General features: G+C 38.3%; 1 protein-coding gene and 2 long non-coding RNA genes across 3 annotated transcripts; 2 read left to right on the top strand and 1 right to left on the bottom strand.

Moving 5' to 3' along the window:
• Positions 1 to 32: 32 nt before the first annotated feature.
• LOC145739892 (uncharacterized) lies at positions 33 to 1,687 on the top strand. The gene is made up of 3 exons (XR_014181265.1): positions 33 to 266; positions 323 to 1,308; positions 1,437 to 1,687. It is a non-coding gene; the product is annotated as an uncharacterized LOC145739892 (long non-coding RNA).
• On the bottom strand, positions 1,128 to 1,995 carry LOC145739894 (uncharacterized). Its single transcript, XR_014181267.1, has 2 exons — positions 1,768 to 1,995; positions 1,128 to 1,711 (listed from the first exon to the last, which is right to left on the bottom strand). It is a non-coding gene; the product is annotated as an uncharacterized LOC145739894 (long non-coding RNA).
• Positions 1,996 to 2,332: 337 nt separating this feature from the next.
• LOC145739899 (uncharacterized) lies at positions 2,333 to 2,978 on the top strand. The gene is made up of 2 exons (XM_081995241.1): positions 2,333 to 2,371; positions 2,448 to 2,978. Exons 1-2 carry the CDS (start codon positions 2,333 to 2,335, stop codon positions 2,976 to 2,978), a joined length of 570 nt encoding a protein of 189 aa, XP_081851367.1.
• Positions 2,979 to 19,447: the final 16,469 nt, after the last annotated feature.

Below are 19,447 nucleotides of genomic sequence, written 5' to 3'. Positions count from 1 at the left end.
GGAGGAGCTTAAGCTCCGACGTGGCGTAGGCCACCCTCGACCTAACCTAACTTGACCTGGCTGAATACCCTAGTGGTGAAAGCCATAAAGAAAGTTAAAAAAAAAAAAAAAAAAAAAATCCTTGTCACTGTCAGTCAGTCTGTAATCAAAACATTCAAAACAAGTTTATTTAGTAATAATTTTGAGTTACTACCCACATACGGCGAAGAAAATACAAATAAATCATGATAAAAATACTTTATCAGGAGCCACAGTCCAAAAATCTGGTAAGTTGCGTTCATAACCTCATTCAATGTCTCTACTAAACTTATTTACTTTGTAGCAAAATTCTTTAAGAAAACACTGGTTTTGCTTGCAAATATTTAATGAGGATGACCGAATTACCTATCTCAAGCCTCTTCATAACACTACCAAACGATTTAAAGTGGTAAAAACAATGGACTAGGAAGGCCTGCAGATGTTTGAAGATAAGTTGCTTTACTATACAGCGACCACAAAAGAGGGTAAATACTTCCCTCAAAAGTGGTGCAATTTAGTGACCTATGTGACTGATAGTTTTATTGTATCCTTCTGTTTTGTAGTGTTATCAACACACCATAGTGTTTAAGTGGTTTTACATTTTATGATGTTAATAAAAAGCCATTTTTTATAACTGATTGTCAATGTTTTTTCCCATCTCTACAGGGTAAGGTAAGTACTGATATTTAATTAGCTCCATTAGTTAACTTGAACATCATTCACCTACAAGGATACTTGTAAAATGTCTACTAACCAAAAATAGTTTATTTGCAAGTAATGTGTAACTCGAGTTCACATTTGATTAGTAAAGGTATGTCCTGTGACATGGTGTATTGAATTAGAAGCAAATTGTTTCTCTTTAGAAACTTTCAATTACTACATTTCACCTACCTTTGCTAATTTGGAACTCCACTATTAGGTTAGTAAGACAAAGTTGTTTTTAGCATAGCTTGTATGGTGACAGGTTCACCCACTCACACTCAATCTGTGGAACAATCACTGTTTATGTGGTAAGACCAGTTTTCTTTGCCACCTATTGTACTTAAGCTTTTCACTTGAAGAAAATGTATACTGTACCTTGAACTGTGAATAAATAATTAATACAAACGTTCAGTGTACAAAGTTTTATTTGGAACAATTGAGTGTGTGGAAAAAAGAACACAATTATAATGTTAAAACCTAAACCTAGAATAGAACAGCTCATGTAGATAGCTCAATTGAAAAGTTGGTTTTTCGACAATACCTACCCATATACAAAAAGTTTTGTCACCTGACTGGTAATTTGACTGTGTAAGTCCATATTCTCTTCTTAGAAGGGGTTTCTCAGAGGTTTTATAGCCAGTTTAAGATTATTCACATTTCACAGGCACATCAAATTTTGAGATTTAAGTCAGATATCAACACTGAATCGTTTTAAGTTTTAGTTGCAACACAGGTGAAGACCCTCGCTGATGATAGTCCATGAAGTTAAGCACATTGAAACTAAATCACACCACTTTTGAAGGAAGTATTTGGCCCCTTTGTTGTTGTCCCTGTACAGTAGGAAACTTATCTTCAAAGATCTGGCTTCATTGTCCACTGTTTTCATCACTTTAAATCGTTTGGTAGTGTTATGAAGAGGCTTGAGATAGGTGATTCGGTCATCCTCATTAAATATTTGCAAGCAAAACCAGTGTTTTCTTTAAGAATTTTGCTACAAAGTAAATAAGTTTAGTAGAGACATTGAATGAGGTTATGAATGCAACTTACCAGATTTTTGGGCTGTGGCTACTGATAAAGTGTTTTTATCACGATTTATTTGTATTTTCTTCGCAGTATGTGGGTAGTAACTCAAAATTATTACTAAATAAACTTGTTTTGAATGTTTTGATTACAGAATGACTGACAGCGATTTGTTATGATTTTGAAAGGTTGGTAGCACGACCGGATATAAACTTTCCTTAACGACCGCTTGGCGGGAGATTTAAAATTTCCGAATTTTAGATCCGTTTTTCGTCTTAATGGTCAAATCTACGGTATTGAAAAAATTACAAGTAGATAGCCGAAAATGTGCTCTACAACTTTTATCTAAAGCGTTTTTCCATTAAATGAACCATACAGGCGCAAAAAAATCAAGACCGTTTTCCCATGTTAATCTCCTATGTCCAGGGTGCTCTTGGACACCTGGTATATTAATACTAAGTTGTTATCTGCCTAACATGTTTCGGGTGTATTCAGACACCCATCTTCAGAGGCTGAAAGTTGTGGCATGTTAGTTAATTACTTACAAAACTAAGGACATGGATATAAGAACACAGATGGATCTAAACAGGAAATGGGAAGTGGTGCAGGAGTTTATGGCGAGAGACCTAAGGTAAGCATCAGCATACCACTAGAAAAACACGCCACAGTTTTTCAAACGGAAATATATGCTCTGTTATGGTGCATAGAAGAAAACATTAGAAGGAGAATTAGCCTTGAAAGCACTGCTTACGTGCAAAACATCGTCAAGACTGGTAGATGAGTGTCTACAGAGAATCACGGAACTGGCAGAACATAACAGGGTAAAACTTGTATGGGTACCAGGTCACTCAGGCATTCCTGGAAATGAAAAAGCAGATGAACTTGCCAGGCAAGGCTCAAATGCAAACATGATTGGACCAGAACCATCTGTAGGCATACCTAGATGCTCAACAAGACGGGTCACTGGAGAATGGATCAACACAAAACACCTGGAACGCTGGAAGACGTACCCAGGAAATAAGCATGGGAAGCAAGCTATTGCAGGACCAAATAAAAATAAGGCTCAAGAACTGCTAAAGTACAGCAGGAAAGAACTGAAAGACCTAACAGCGCTTCTCACAGGGCATGGACCTGTGAGACAACACCTGTCCACCATGAAACTATTCGATGATAACCTGGACTGCAGACTATGCGGGGAGGAAATCGAAACGTTTGAACACATCATATGTGAATGTTGAGCACTTGGTCAAAGGCGACAAACAATCTTCGGGAAAACTAAGTTAGTACTGAAAGAGATACAAAGAGCACCAAGCAAGGACCTTCTCCACCTCGTACGGGAAACAGGGGTAATGGACTGGTGTAACTAAAGAACTACAAACATGGGGACAGTACAATAAGCCATTAGGCTTACGTGCTATCTGGAGCTGACAGCCGACAGACCCATGGAGAAAGAAAAAAAAAAAAAAAAGGACATGGAAGCCTACCTTAACTAGATCACTAGTCTGCTGGTTGTCATTCTACAAGGGGGGACAGCTGAACCCAGATGTACTAAGGTGGTTTTTTAGTTCTACACGGGGGAAAAAACCTTGATCAAAAAACCCAGACCCAACCCAAACCCCCCTCTTTAATTTAACTTTTGGCAGGTTTTATCTAAATACTTTATAGTTATACACTGACAATATCCTATATGGGCCGTTGTTAAAAAGGAGGCCTCTAGTAGGCTGTGAATTTGGAGAGTGATTGAATTATCATATTCATTGATATTATATTATTATGATATTGCGCATGCGCAGTTTAACTCGAATTCTAGTATGCTGTGCATCACGTGTTCCGGTGCCTACCAATGAAACTAAATTTTATATTATGTCAAAACAATATTTTTCATCGGTGTTGCCAATAGTTGCGTTTATTCCGTATTTTCCTACAATATTGTGGTTCAATTCTAACTTAAAGGTTACAGGATTAATATTTTTAACAATGGTTTAGTATAAATCATACTTTATACCAGGTGTCCAAGAGCACCCTGGACATAGGAGATTAACATGGGAAAACGGTTTTGATTTTTATGCGCCTGTACGGTTCATTTAATGGAAAACCGCTTTTTGCTTGCAAATATTTAATGAGGACGACCGAATCACCTATCTCAAGCTTCTTCATAATACTACCAAACGATTTAAAGTGATGAAAACAGTGGACAATGAAGCCAAATCTTTGAAGATAAGTTTCCTACTGTACAGGGACAACAACAAAGCGGGTAAATACTTCCTTCAAAAGTGGTGTGATTTAGCTTCAATGTGCTTAACTTCATGGACTATCATCAGCGAGGGTCTTCTTCAGTGTTGCAACCAAAACTTAAAATGATTCAGTGTTGATATCTGACTTAAATCTCAAAATTTGATGTGCCTGTGAAATGTGAATATTCTTAAACTGGCTATAAAACCTCTGAGAAACCCCTTCTAGGAACAGAATATGGACTTACACAGTCAAATTATCAGTCAGGTGACAAAAGTTTTTGTATATGGGTAGGTATTGTCTTTCTACATGAGCTGTTTGAGCTATTCTAGGTTTAGGTATTAACATTATAATTGTGTTCTTTTTTCCACACACTCAATTGTTCCAAATAAAACTTTGTACACTGAACATTTGTATTAATTATTTATTCACAGTTCAAGGTACAGTATACATTTTCTTCAAGTGAAAAGCTTAGGTACAATAGGTGGCAAAGAAAACTGGTCTTATCACTGAGTGGGTGAACCTTTCACCATACAAGCTACGCTAAAAACAGCTTTGTCTTACTAACCGAAAGTTTGTTTGGATAATAGTGGAGTTCCAAATTAGCAAAGGTAGGTGAAATGTAGTGATTGAAAGTCTCTAAAGAGAAACAATTTGCTTCTAATTCAATACACCATTTCACAGGACACACCTTTACTAATCAAATGTGAACTCGAGTTACACATTACTTGCAAATAAACTATTTTTGGTTAGTAGACATTTTACAAGTATCCTTGTAGATGAATGATGTTCAAGTTGCCCTCTTTTGTGGTCCCTGTATAGTAAAGCAACTTATCTTCAAACATCTGCAGGCCTCCCTATTCCATTGTTTGTATCACTTTAAATCGTTTGGTAGTGTTATGAAAAAGCTTGAGATAGGTGATTCGGTCGTCCTCATTAAATATTTGCAAGCAAAACCAGTGTTTTCTTAAAGAACTTTGCTACAAAGTAAATAAGTTTAGTAAAGACATTCAATGAGATTATAAACGCAACTTACCAGATTTTTGGACTGTGGCTACTGATAAAGTGTTTTTATCACGATTTATTTTTATTTTTTTTGCATTATGTGGGCAGTAACTCAAAATTATTACTAAATAAACTTGTTTCGAATGTTTTGATTACAGAATGACTGACAGCGATTTGTTATGATTTTGAAAGGTTGGTAGCACGACCGGATATAAACTTTCCTTAACGACCGCTTGGCGCGAGATTTAAAATTAGATCCGTTTTTCGTCTTAATGGTCAAATCTACGGTATTGAAAAAATTACGAGTTGATAGCCGAAAATGTGCTCTACAACTTTTATCTAAAGCGTTTTTTCCATTAAATGAACCGTACAGGAGCAAAAAAATCAAAACGATTTTCCCATGTTAATCTCCTATGTCCAGGGTGCTCTTGGACACCTGGTATTACAAAACTTCAAAAATTACAGACAAAAATTTAAAGTGCCCAAAAACTTTAGTTTTTGTGATTCGCACCGAGTTTATGCAAGAAAACGGTTCCACTGCAATCGCCGAACAATCACATTGCCCTGTTTCGAGGTGAGTGTTGCTTCTACTTGTAGGACAATACCAACAGTTCAGATTGTTCATTTTACTTGTGATTTGCACCGAATTTCTGTAAACACCGGGTCTACTGCAATCACTAAGCCTCGTTTAATGATATCTCATTATTGAAGTACATGAACTCTAGTCTTTCAACCATACAAGAGGAGCATTCCCTTGTTACCTCTGAAAACTCATCAAATTTTGCAAGAAGCCCTTATTTACTCCGTTCAAAACAGCCCAACTCTGAAAATATGACTGTAACATTGACAAATTAGCAGTTCCAAGAACTGATGGCACGTCTGACTATGGTTCCACAGCAAGCAGCTCAACAGCCAGCTGTTGTTAGTGGCAACTTTTCAAAATGCAGTTCACGGTTTGATGGCACTAAGGAAATGGATGTAAATACCTTTATTGATGCTGTTTTAATTTTTAAAGAATATACATGAGTTAGTGATGACATTGCGCTTAAAGGCTTGCCAATGCTCCTCGATGGCTTTGCTGCTACTTGGTTTCGTGGTGTTAAAGGTAGTAACCTTAGAATGCTCTGGACTTTTTAGGTAATAAACTTTCGTTAGCATTTGCTGCATTTTCTTTTATATTTTCTAAAATTTTGTCCAGCTGTTGCCATTTTCACTGACTGACAGAACTATCAAAGTCTGTTGGGTTTATAAAATAACCTGTTGTAACAGTGGCAACATTGTACTGGTTGACAAGCAACGCCACCTAATATAATTGACGTTCGATGTTCTTAAAAAAAGAATGCACGCGGTTCAGTCTGTCTGTCTGTCGGTCGTATTAAATAATGTTCACTTTTAGTCTTATTACAAGTTTATTAGTTAGTTAAATAAACGTGTTTTACTGTCCAGGATCCAACCACCCCAACAAAGTCACAACATTCAGATAAAATTAACAGTAAACAACATACCGGTAAAGGTATACCTTACCTCTCAATGCCAGAAACAGTAAATAATTGCTGAATTAGGTGAAACATAAAACATTGTATGCACCACAGGTGTTTAATAATGTCCATCAGGCCGAAACCTGTCCTTCGAACCATATAGGCTCTCTGGCTATTTCGGCCTTCAGGACATTATGTTCTCTCTAACGCCCTTGGTACATAAATAGCTATCATATTTATGTAAATCAAAGTGACAGTACATGACAACGTGTTCAATTAGACTGGCTAATAAAATCCACAACGTGCTTTTTTTGTTAAAATTGTTCAATTCATATGATTGATATGCGAGAAACAAAAATGTAAAAAATAACGTCATTCTCAAACGGCAAAATTTCAACTTAATAGCTTTTGATTCGAAATTATCATTTCGACCACACGTGTCGGATATTAGGGAGATATGGATGTGCAAATCAAGCCTTGTCCCTAATAGTGGCGTTCTTATATTGACCTCTGCGCATGCGTTTTTCAATTTTAATAAGGCCAGCCACTAATAGGAATTGTGCCTGCCGTAAATTAAGACTTGGTCATGCTTGGCTTTCAAGAGTCCTTATTGTACTTCGGTTAGTTCCGTATCATATTCGGCGAATTTCGTTTCAATTCTCAGGTTAGTATTTAAAATAACAACTCAGCCTTATAGTTGACATCTCCATAGTACTACAAAATTGTATAAACACTGCCTGACCTTTTTTTACTTTTACAGCCTGGAGTTATTAAAAAGCAGTCACTAAAGTTTTCTACCATATCTCTCTATTGCTAGGCGAGCTTTCCATTATGGATGCCCTTTCCATTTTTTCCTTTACAAATCAGTGATTTTCAGCGTTCAGCGTCATCTATACGTGGCTGCTCGAACTTGTAAATCAACCACTTAATTAAAGAGAGTACCTAGAAAGGCAATGCTATGCCCCTTCCATTTTTCCTTTACAAATCAGTGATTTTCAGTGTTCCGCGCCATCTATACGTGGCTGCTCGAACTTGTACAATCAACCACTGAATTGAAAAGAGTGCCTAGAAAGGCAATGCTATGCCCTTTCCATTTTTTCCTTTACATATCAGTGATTTTCAGTGTTCATCGCCATCTATACGTGGCTGCTTGAACTTGTACAATCAACCACTGAATTGAAGAGAGTACCTAGAAAGGCAATGCTGTGCCCTTTCCATTTTTCCTTTACAAATCAGTGATTTTCAGTGTTCCGCGCCATCTATTGTCGTATAGAAACTGGGGTTCACCAAATTTTCAAGATTGTAATCTTTTAATGAATTAATTAATTAATTAATTATTTTTCCCTGTCGTTGAGCGAGTAGTCGTATTTATGAAAAAATTAATGCCAGCGATGTCATGGTTTTTACGTGATTTGTTCCAATCAGTAAAAATTTTAAAATTTTACCGTACCGTGTAAATTAAAAAGGTACCATACATTTTGGTCCGATGTCGAACATTGGCGGCTTGATAACAAGCGACAGGACGAGTTTTTTCTAGCAATTTTTGGGACAGAGATAAGAATTTTGCGAAAGAAAATCAAAAAGTCTTAAATGTTGAAATTTCGCGATGTTTTTGAGTCGTAATTAGTAACTAAGTGCACTAATTAAAAAACAGTAAATTGCGTTTTACGATTCGGCAGTTAATTTTGCACGCGCCCCAACTAAAAAAGTGATTGTGGATCACCGTTCTACGAGTATTTTATAAGAAAAGTTGCACGTGGGTAAATATTGAAGAACCAAAGGCCTGCATCCGGTATCCGAGACCTGAGGGAGTCTGCTGCGGATTTTCTTTTGAGTAGCCATTTTACTTGATAGTTAGTTGGGGCCAGGCTTTTCACGATAACCTATATGTCAAAGTAGTTGGAAAAAGATTTTAACTTCGTTTCAGGTTCCTGCTGGAGGCTGAGGCAATTTTGACACCTAACGTGTATTAAATCACTAACCACATAACTGTAATAATTTTCCCTTTCAGGTGAAAAGGAGTATTTACTCTATATATACAGGGTGTGGGTTTTACAGCTGCTAATTTTTTTTCCCTTGTGAAAGCCTGGTGTATTAGTGTAAGATAAGAAAACATAGAAATTTTTCTCCGGATATTTGCACAAAATAATTTTTGTGTTAATCTGCCTGCCTACTTTAAACTAGGTTTCGATCCTTATTTCCTAATTAAAAGGCAGAATATTTTTAATTTGTAGTTTGTTCCTTAAGTGGCCACTTAGTTTAGTAAACAGTAAAGGATTGCTTAATCCCATAAGCGCAATCTTGCCGGTATCGGCTCGGGCCGGTGACGATTTTTACGTCACCGTGGGGCCAAAGATCTCGCGTTCGCGCGATTGTTTTGCGCGATTGCAGTCGATCATTCACGAATAAGCATTTTAAATTTCAATAGTTATATTGAGTGTAAGTTTTTAAAATTGTAACTAATAGAGCAAAAAAAGACAATTTGAGAGTGTTATAAATTGAGTTAGGTTTATTACGAGTTGGTAAGTTTTGTGAATACTGATTAAAAATCAATTTTATAATTTAACCAACGAGTGTATTAATGAAAGCTATGTTTAATCGAAATGTTTATGTATAATATATAATATAACGAAATGTAATGTTTAATAAAATTAAGATTATTAATCGCTCATTAATATAAGAGTTGGTTACAAGATTTTTTCGTCTACTGTACTCTATAATAAATGTTTATAATCCTCAAAAATAAAAAAAAATACTAATTGTCAGTTGTATACGCGACACCGTAAACCGAAATCACAGGCACCCTTGACAATGACAGTTAGTTCTGTCGATAATGGCGGATCTGAACTAAATGAATTCGTTATTCATTCGTTATCGTCAATTAAAAAACTCTGTTAATAAATACACAGTCGACGGAAAAATTACTTTCATTACTAAGACTACTACAAATACTCACACTTTACTAATACAATATGTATTAGCGAAATAAAAAATATATGTATACTTATAAAAAAACGCAGTAAATCTCGTACATAGCGTCTCGGGCGAATATTTAGCGTATTGTGCGCCCGAGGACCCACTGTGACGTCAGAATTCATTCGCCGCCGGGACACAAAATCGGCCGATTGAGCAATCCTTTACTGTTTACCGTCCTTGGTTCTAAGTCAAGGACCTCCAGGCCGAGATCTTCCAGTGGCGTACGCGTCGCGTACATTAAATGATTCTGAAAGGAATTATTCCACAATTGAGAAGGAATGCCTTTGTCTTGTGTGGACAACAAAATACTTTCGTCCATATTTGTTTGGTCAAAAATTTTACACCAATACTGATCATAAACCTTTACAGTGGCTATTTTCACTTAAGGATCCTAGTTCTAAATTATTACGGTGGCGAATCAAACTCGAAGAGTATGATTATAAAATCCTTTATTTAAAAGGGACATGAAATACAAATGCTGATGCACTCTCACGCATTGAGTTGCATACAAAAGAAGATCAAGAGTTTTCTCTAAAAGAATATATGGACACATTGAATAGAGAATTAGACAACGAAGATCCTGACTTTGATAAAAAACAAACTGAAGAGTTAAATAAAACCAACGAACGGGACGACAGTGATACAATTCACACAAATGATCAAGACCCAATTGTAGGAATACCAATCATCGATATACCAGTCAATTACGGTGCAAACCAGGTAATTATTTCTAAAGTTTTTCATTCACCGGCAAAACCGAAATTAACACTACTATTCGAAAAGAAACGCCGATTGATAGTTCAACTTAGTCAAAATAACTTTGAAGATGATATCTTAAAGTTTATTAAATAAAACAAAGTTCCTGAAAAACAATATCACATAGGTAGGGTAAGGTAAAAGTAACCATCGAGGAATTGATAAAACTCTTTCAAGAATTAAAGAAAAGTATTACTGGCCTAATCAAAAACAATCAATCCAAACGTATATCAATCAATGTGATATTTGTATCAGAACAAAATATGACAGACATCCCGTCAATATTGAAATGAATGTCACCCCAACTGCGACAAAGTCGTTTGAAATAGTACATATGGACACAAAATTTTTAACCACTTTGGATAGTTTTTCGAAATACGCACAAGCGTACCCTCTCAAATCTTTAGCGGCAACAGAAATTGTTGATAATTTATTAATGTTTTTCTCTCATCACGGAGTTCCAAAACAGATAATTTTGGATAACGGGACTGAGTTTAAAAATTCTGTTGTCACTGAACTGCTGCAATTGCATAAAGTCAAAATTCATTTCATTTCGCCACACCATCCTCAATCTAATGGAAATATTGAAAGATTACATTCAACGATCAGCGAACATGTAAAGCTATTGAATGCTCAAAATTTCAATAATTCTAGTATTAACCAAAAAATTACTAATTCAATTATGGCTTATAACCATTCAATTCACTCCGCAACCAAGATGAAACCGATTGATATCATCAATGGTCATATTACTGACAATGACCCGTTTGATGTAAACTTAGAACAACTGTTGCTATCGGATTATATTACAAACCATAAAGAACAAACAAAACTCTTATATTCCACGATTAACGAGAAACTTGCACAAAGTAAGGAAAAACGTGTCAGCAAAATTAATCAGAACCGTGAGAATCCCGACTTGTTTGAAGCTGGTCAAAATGTCTACTTAAAAAAGCATACCAGACAAAAACTAGCTGAAAAATTTACAAAGCCAGAAGAAATTACCAGGGTTAACAAAAAACGTAAAACTATTATGACTAATGCTCATGGAAAAATCCATATGGCAAACGTAAAGAGACCTTTACGAAACACATACAGCTTTGATTAAATACTATCATTGCAAATATTAGTTAACCTTAGATTTCAGTATATAATTAAGTTTTTAACTTAGTAGTTAACAAAATATCATTATAGGTGTACAGAAGTTATATTTTTACTTTCAGACTGGTCGCCAGCAGCATTTTGCTTCGTAGCAGTATCGGATTACAGGATAAGGTTGCCCTACGAGAATTAACTGACAATGTTGGGTTAATTCCTATAAAATTAGGACAAGCAAAATTAATTGATTATAAATACACTCTAATCCATTTTTATGACCTAAATCCTTTAAAATGGTGAGGTTTTGTTTTTTGTTTATCAATCCCAATCCTCTGACCGGTTTCGCCGTATTACGGCTCATCAGAGAGGCTATAGGGCTTGATAACCAAAGAACAAAACCTTCGTTCCAGTATAGTCAACTGGATGCCAGAAATGATAGTTGTGTGCAACATCTGGTGACATCTGTACTCAACTCTATGAGTTAGAAAGTACAGATGGCGTTCCAAAATCTAGGAACAGCACCATTAATGCCGCATCATTCGGTAAACACCGATCTGATTGGTTGAAAATGGTGAGGTTTTGTTTTTTGTTTATCAATCCCAATCCTCTGACCGGTTTCGCCGTATTACGGCTCATCAGAGAGGCTATAGGGCTTGATAACCAAAGAACAAAACCTTCGTTCCAGTATAGTCAACTGGATGCCAGAAATGATAGTTGTGTGCAACATCTGGTGACATCTGTACTCAATTCTATGAGTTAGAAAGTACAGATGGCGTTCCAAAATCTAGGAACAGCACCATTAATGCCGCATCATTCGGTAAACACCGATCTGATTGGTTGAAAATGGTGAGGTTTTGTTTTTTGTTTATCAATCCCAATCCTCTGACCGGTTTCGCCGTATTACGGCTCATCAGAAAAAAATCAAAACATCAAAAAACAAAGCTCATCTCAAAACAAAACCTCACCATTTTCAACCAATCAGATCGGTGTTTACCGAATGATGCGGCATTAATGGTGCTGTTCCTAGATTTTGGAACGCCATCTGTACTTTCTAACTCATAGAGTTGAGTACCTACAGATGTCACCAGATGTTGCACACAACTATCATTTCTGGCATCCAGTTGACTATACTGGAACGAAGGTTTTGTTCTTTGGTTATCAAGCCCTATAGCCTCTCTGATGAGCCGTAATACGGCGAAACCGGTCAGAGGATTGGGATTGATAAACAAAAAACAAAACCTCACCATTTTCAACCAATCAGATCGGTGTTTACCGAATGATGCGGCATTAATGGTGCTGTTCCTAGATTTTGGAACGCCATCTGTACTTTCTAACTCATAGAATTGAGTACAGATGTCACCAGATGTTGCACACAACTATCATTTCTGGCATCCAGTTGACTATACTGGAACGAAGGTTTTGTTCTTTGGTTATCAAGCCCTATAGCCTCTCTGATGAGCCGTAATACGGCGAAACCGGTCAGAGGATTGGGATTGATAAACAAAAAACAAAACCTCACCATTTTCAACCAATCAGATCGGTGTTTACCGAATGATGCGGCATTAATGGTGCTGTTCCTAGATTTTGGAACGCCATCAGTACTTTCTAACTCATAGAGTTGAGTACAGATGTCACCAGATGTTGCACACAACTACTAAATCCTTTAATTAGTGAAATAAATAAGCTGCATTTAAAAGCATCAAATATTACGAACATTCTAAAAGTTCACGGTGAATATTTGGCTGACAACGCTATTTATATTCAGTTATTGGCAATCACTCAAAATAGAGTTGAAGACAAAATTAAGGAAATAATTCCTCATCCTAATAGGATGAAAAGAGGCTTAATTAATATTGTTACGGTTTGGGCCTACTATGCTCGATACTCCATGAAACCGATGCGCCGCAATATCTGGCCGGGCGCGTGTTAAAGTAGGCCACAGTTAGGAAGCGGCACACCTGGAAGAATCTTTGACATTCGAGGCAAATCGCGAAGCGTTAAGAGTTAACGTTAACCGGACTAGAGATTTTCGGAACAGTGGTGTGTTAAATTTATTTTACGCCAATAACAAGACGTCAAAGTGCAAACATGGAGGGCCAACTTGCAGCTATTATGGCAATGTTTGAAAAACAAGAAGAGATTCGACAACGAGACAAAGAAGAACAAGAAAGGATTCGACAACAAGACAAGGAAGAACAAGGAAGGATTCGACAACAAGACAAGGAAGAACAAGGAAGGATTCGACAACAAGAAGAAAGAATTCGACAACAAGACAAGGAAGAACAAGAAAGGATTCGACAACAACAAGAAAGAATGCTACAACAAGATATAGAAATGCGTCAAGAAGATAGAGAGCGGAAAGAAAAGCGTAACGTAGAAACATTGAACGTTCTAGCGGGGACCAAGACAGAAATCCAAGAGTATGTAACCCATAGTCTCAAAAAGATGGAGTGTGATGTTCAGGTAAAATTAAATGATGTTCGGGAGGACATTAATAAAATCCAGAATGATGTCGAGATAAAGTTACGTGATTTGGAGCAGAAAATTGACAGCAGAGGAGCCAGCTCTACAGTGATTACCGGAAACGGGCTCAACAAGATCAAGCCTCCCACATACGATGGTCAAACTTCATGGGCAACGTACCAACTCCAATTTGAGGCTGCTGCAAATGCAAATCGATGGAGTAACGAGGAAATGGCTGTAGCACTGGTGGTGGCATTACGAGGACCTGCATTGGAGCTGTTACAGATTCTGCCTATCGCCCAACAAAGCAACTATGACGCATTAGTAGCTGCATTAGAACGACGTTATGGGGATCAGCATAGGAAAGGAGTGTACCAAACACAATTAAAGGCAAGACTGCAGAAAACTGGTGAAAATTTACAAGAGTTTGAGGCCGAAATTCGTCGCCTTGTGCATCTGGCTTACCCAGCCGTCCCGGATGAAATCCAAGAAGAACTTGTGGCACAGTATTTTGTAGATGGGATTCGAGATCCGGAGGTAAAGAAAATGCTGAAGATGTTCAAAGGGACCAACAGCAGCGAATTACTGATTCGAGCGCTGGAAGTTGAAGCTGCGTGCAACGACTTAAAGCCAAAAATCAGGGCCGTGACTATTCAAGAGGAGAGAGAACCGCCAGCCGATCATGTTGCTACATCAATAAGTAAAATTGAATCAATGGTCGGCCAATTAGTGCAACAAATGGCAGCATCAGCAAATGGCCAGTCCACACAGTTAGAACGGTCACGCCCGATCACTAGAGTGGAGTGTTGTCGATGCGGACATACGGGACACATTAAACGAGATTGTCGAGTAAGGATACCGTCCCGCTCTCCAACGAGGGACGTACAACCATCCAGAAGGGACCAGGAAAACTCCCACTAGTCAACATTACGGGGCGAATGTTGACTAGCGAAAACAAAGCCCCCAGAATTATCTCCATCAGAAGCCTGGGTAGATCAATGGGAAGCCTGAACGTAGATGGAAAGGTGGATGCGATGAACGTTACTTTTACTTTGGACACCGGTGCGGCAGTATCTTTGATCCGGTCAAACCTTGTGGATAAAAGTCAAATTAAGCCTTTACAAAGAAGTATTCTCCTGCGCACTGTGACTGGAGAATCGGCTAAAGTTTTAGGAGAAATAACAGTCAAAATTTGCCTTGGAAAGATTACGTTTTACCACACCGTGTTAGTAGCGGATATTGAAGATGAATTTATTCTGTGAATGCACCTGATTCGTCAACATGGATTTTCTTTTGATCCCGAGCAAAATATCCTAAGGTTTGGAAGTGAAGAGTTCATCCTGTCAACCAGTCACCGCTGTGAGTCACCCATTAATGTTTTGGCATCTCAGACAGTAAAAATAAACGGCAATTCCGAGCAAATAATCATTGGACATTTGGAGCAGAATTCTGGGAGCTGTGTTGGACTTGTACGAAACCCGGACCGACCAGGAAGATGCCTCATTGGGAAATCACTTGTAAATGGAGGAAGTGAAGTCCCAATTAGAGTTGCAAACATTTTTCCAGACGACGTCAAAATCAACAAAGGCGAAATTATTGCGGTATTTGAGCCTGTAGTCAAAGTAACCAATTGCGATGGGTTACCAGAACAGGAGGAGCAGTTGGGGGAAAACAAGCTCTTAAATGAACTTGAAAAGACCTGGAAACATCTGTCAACACCACAACTGAAGAAGGCTCGGAAACTGATTTTGGACCATGCTAGCATATTTGGAACACCGAACAATATGGGAAAAACTACCATTGTAAAACACCGAATTAACACCGGCAATGCACAACCGATTCGACAACCACCTAGGAGACTACCAATAGACAAACAACAGGAAGTGCAGGAATTAGTGGACAGGATGCTTGACGACGGAGTTATAGAAGAATCCTGCAGCCCTTGGTCATCACCTGTTGTTCTGGTCACTAAGAAAGATGGATCAAGCAGATTTTGTGTAGATTACCGAAAACTGAATGACGTGACCAAAAAAGACAGCTATCCACTTCCCCGTATCGACGATACACTGACGACTTTGGCAGGATCCTGTTGGTTTTCCACTTTAGATTTGAAGAGTGGGTACTGGCAAGTTGGCATTGAGGAGCAAGATAAGGAAAAGACTGCTTTTTCTGCTGGAAATGGGCTGTACCAATTCAATGTGATGCCCTTCGGACTTTGTAACGCTCCTGCTACGTTTGAAAGACTAATGGAAATTGTGCTTCGTGGCATTAACTGGAAGACATGCTTGGTTTATCTGGACGATATCATGGTGATGGGAAAAACTTTTGAAGAACATCTGAACAACTTGCAAGAAGTATTTGCTAGAATAGGTGGTGCCCATCTTCGATTGAACGCCAAAAAGTGTTGGTTCTTTCAAAAGCAAGTCGAATTTCTTGGGCATGTGGTGTCGGTCGACGGAATCCAGACGGACGACAAGAAGATCCAAGCAATTAGAGAATGGCCAGTACCAAAGGATAAACACGAACTCAGAAGCTTTCTAGGACTTGCCACCTACTACAGACGGTTTGTGGAAAGATTTGCCAACATCGCAGCTCCGCTACATCAACTTACTGAGGACAAAACACCCTACTGTTGGAATACCCAATGTGATCAGGCGTTCAGAAGGTTAAAGGCATCACTTTGCTCCAGTCCCATCCTCAGTTATCCACAACCAAAAGGAAAGTTCATTTTAGACACAGATGCCAGTAATTCTGGTATCGGAGCTGTATTGTCTCAAATCCAAAACGGAGAAGAACATGTCATAGAATACTTCAGTAGTAAACTTACCAAAGCAGAACGGAACTACTGTGTAACGAGAAAAGAGCTACTGGCAATAGTAAAATCAGTCGATCACTTTTACAAGTACTTGTACGGACAGGAATTTTTGATAAGGACTGACCATGCGGCACTCAAGTGGCTCCTCGGAATGAAACAACCGGAAGGACAAGTAGCAAGATGGCTTGAAAAACTCGAGCAGTATAATTTCAACATCAAGCATCGACCCGGAAAGCTGCATAATAACGCAGATGCTCTATCAAGAAGACCTTGCGCCGAAGAATGCAAACATTGCCAGAAAGCGGAACAACGTGAAGGCGTTGTGTCCATCAGAATGGTTCAGCTGAAGACCGATGATGAATGGAGTCCCGATGAGATTAGGAAGGATCAACTAGAAGACAGCGACATAGGCCCATTGTTGTTGAGAAAGGAACAAAGCGAGCCAAGACCAACATGGCAAGAAATCTCTAGCAAAGGCCTGACGTTCAAAGCACTTTGGGCTCAGTGGGACTCGCTTGTCGTTGAAGGCGGCTTGCTAAAAAGAGCTTGGGAGAGTGCTGATGGAAAAGAGATAAGGAAGCAGCTGGTAGTTCCCAGAGGAAGGGTCGACAACGTACTGGAGGAAATGCACAATGGAAAGACTGGTGCTCATTTGGGAGTAAATAAGACTTTGGACAAAATCCGGCAACGCTTTTACTGGGTGAACTACTGCCAAGACGTGAAATGGTGTCGACAATGTTCCATTTGTGCAGCTAGCCACGGACCGCAGACGAGATCCCGGGGACCTATGAAACAGTACAACGTAGGATTGCCATTCGAACGTTTGGCCATAGACGTAGCTGAAGTATCGCTGAAGAAGCCAGTACAGTCGCTGATATTCTCGTCGAAAATGTCTTCAGTAGATTTGGTGTGCCGTTGGAGTTACACTCTGATCAGGGACGAAACTTTGAGTCCAAGCTCTTTCAGAGGCTCTGTGACCTGCTAGGCATTAGGAAGACCCGAACAACGCCGCTTCATCCTCAGTTGGATGGCATGGTCGAGAGATTTAATAAGACCATAGAGCAACATCTCTCAAAGGTTGTTGATCAGCATCAGAAAGATTGGGACCAGCATATTCCGCTCTTCTTGATGGCTTATAGAGCAGCAGTCCACAACTCAACGGGACATTCACCATCTAAAGTTCTGTTTGGTCGAGAACTTCGACTTCCATGTGATGTGGTGTTCGGATCTCCAACAGGCCAAAGCACTAACATTGAGAACTACGTTGACGAGTTGCAAGACAGATTACTGAACATCCATGATCTGGTCAGGAAAAGTTTGAATCTAGCTAGCGACAAGATGAAAGCTCGTTATGATCTGAGGGCCAATTCGGGAGGGTTCCAGAAGGATGATAAAGTTTAGTTGTTTAACCCTCAGAGGAAGAAAGGCAAATCACCGAAATTAACACCTGTTTGGGAGGGACCTTACAATGTGGTAAAAAGGTTAAACGACGTCGTGTACAGAGTCCAACGCAGCCCCAAAGGCAAGATGAAAATTGTCCATCTGGACAGACTCAAGAAATACCAGGGATTAGATGAAGCGGATCGGGACGATCAGCTTTAAGAGGGGGGCAGTGTTACGGTCTGGGCCTACTATGCTCGATACTTCTTAACGAGCGCTCGCTTCGGGATGAAACCGATGCGCCGCAATATCTGGCCGGGCGCGTATTAAAGTAGGCCACAGTTAGGAAGCGCCGCCTGGAAGATTCTTTAATGTTCAAGGCAACCCGCGAAGCGTTTCGCGGTCATTCTAGAACGTGGTTTGCGAATATAAAAGACGCGGTGTCAACCGCGGTAGTAGTGAATTTGGGAACGCGGTAAAGTTTAAATAGTGGAATAGTTGTGGAATTGTAGTAGTGTTTTTAATAGCTGAGTTAATTATTGTACGGAGTGTTTTGGTATAAATAAAGTTATTAATTGTTGAGTTAAACTGACTTTGTGTGAACCCACGGGAAAATCGTAACAATATTTATTCTTAATAACCAACAATTTCCACCGCTTTATGATTTTTCATATTATGCCGTATTATTCGTATTATTCAGATTATTTACTATATTATTGGATTATGTGGTATTATCAAGATTATGCTGCATTATTTATATTATGGGGTATTATTCGTATTATTCAGATTATTATTAGTATTATTGCATTATGTACTATATTATTGGATTATGTCGTATTATCAAGATTATCAAAATCTATCAGAGTTCAAATAAAGAAGTTACACTCATTCAAAAATTGAAAAAAAATTATTTTTGCAAAAAGTGCAATTTTGGCAATTTTTTATTTTGCTCCAGGAGGGTTTCAATGCACAGCAAAGGGCATATTTATACCAAACGACCTTATATTAGGTGAAATAAGTACAAAAAAAACACTTAAAAATTTCTTTTTGCAAAAAGTGCAATTTTGGCAATTTTTTATTTTGCTTCAGGAGGGTTCCAATGCACAGCAACGGGCATATTTACACCAAACGACCTTAAATTAGGTGAAATAAGTACAAAAAAAGCACTTACAAATTTTTCATTTTTCAAAAAAAATGTAAGAATGGGGGGGTATTAGGGGTCTTTTTTTACTACTTTTTTAAATTCAATATCTCGGTAACCTGAAAAACAAGAGAGTCCAGTTTTGGCTCATTTTGTAGTGTTTTTTATCCTCTTTCTAATGGCGTTTTATCAAAATGTATAAGAGTTCAAATAAGAAAGTTACAATCATTCAAAAATTGAAAAAATTTCATTTTTGCAAAAAGTGCAATTTTGTCAATATTTTATTTTGCTCCAGGAGGGTTCCAATGCACAGCAAAGAGCATATTTACACCAAACGACCTTAAATTAGGTGAAATAAGTACA

The sequence above is a fragment of the Ips typographus genome, unplaced genomic scaffold (assembly GCF_016097725.1).
Source record: "Ips typographus isolate SLU unplaced genomic scaffold, UJ_Ityp_2.0 IpsContig76, whole genome shotgun sequence".
Taxonomy (NCBI): Eukaryota; Metazoa; Arthropoda; class Insecta; order Coleoptera; family Curculionidae; genus Ips; species Ips typographus.
Note: the sequence above shows the minus strand (reverse complement) of the source record. Positions and strands in the feature narration are given on the sequence as shown.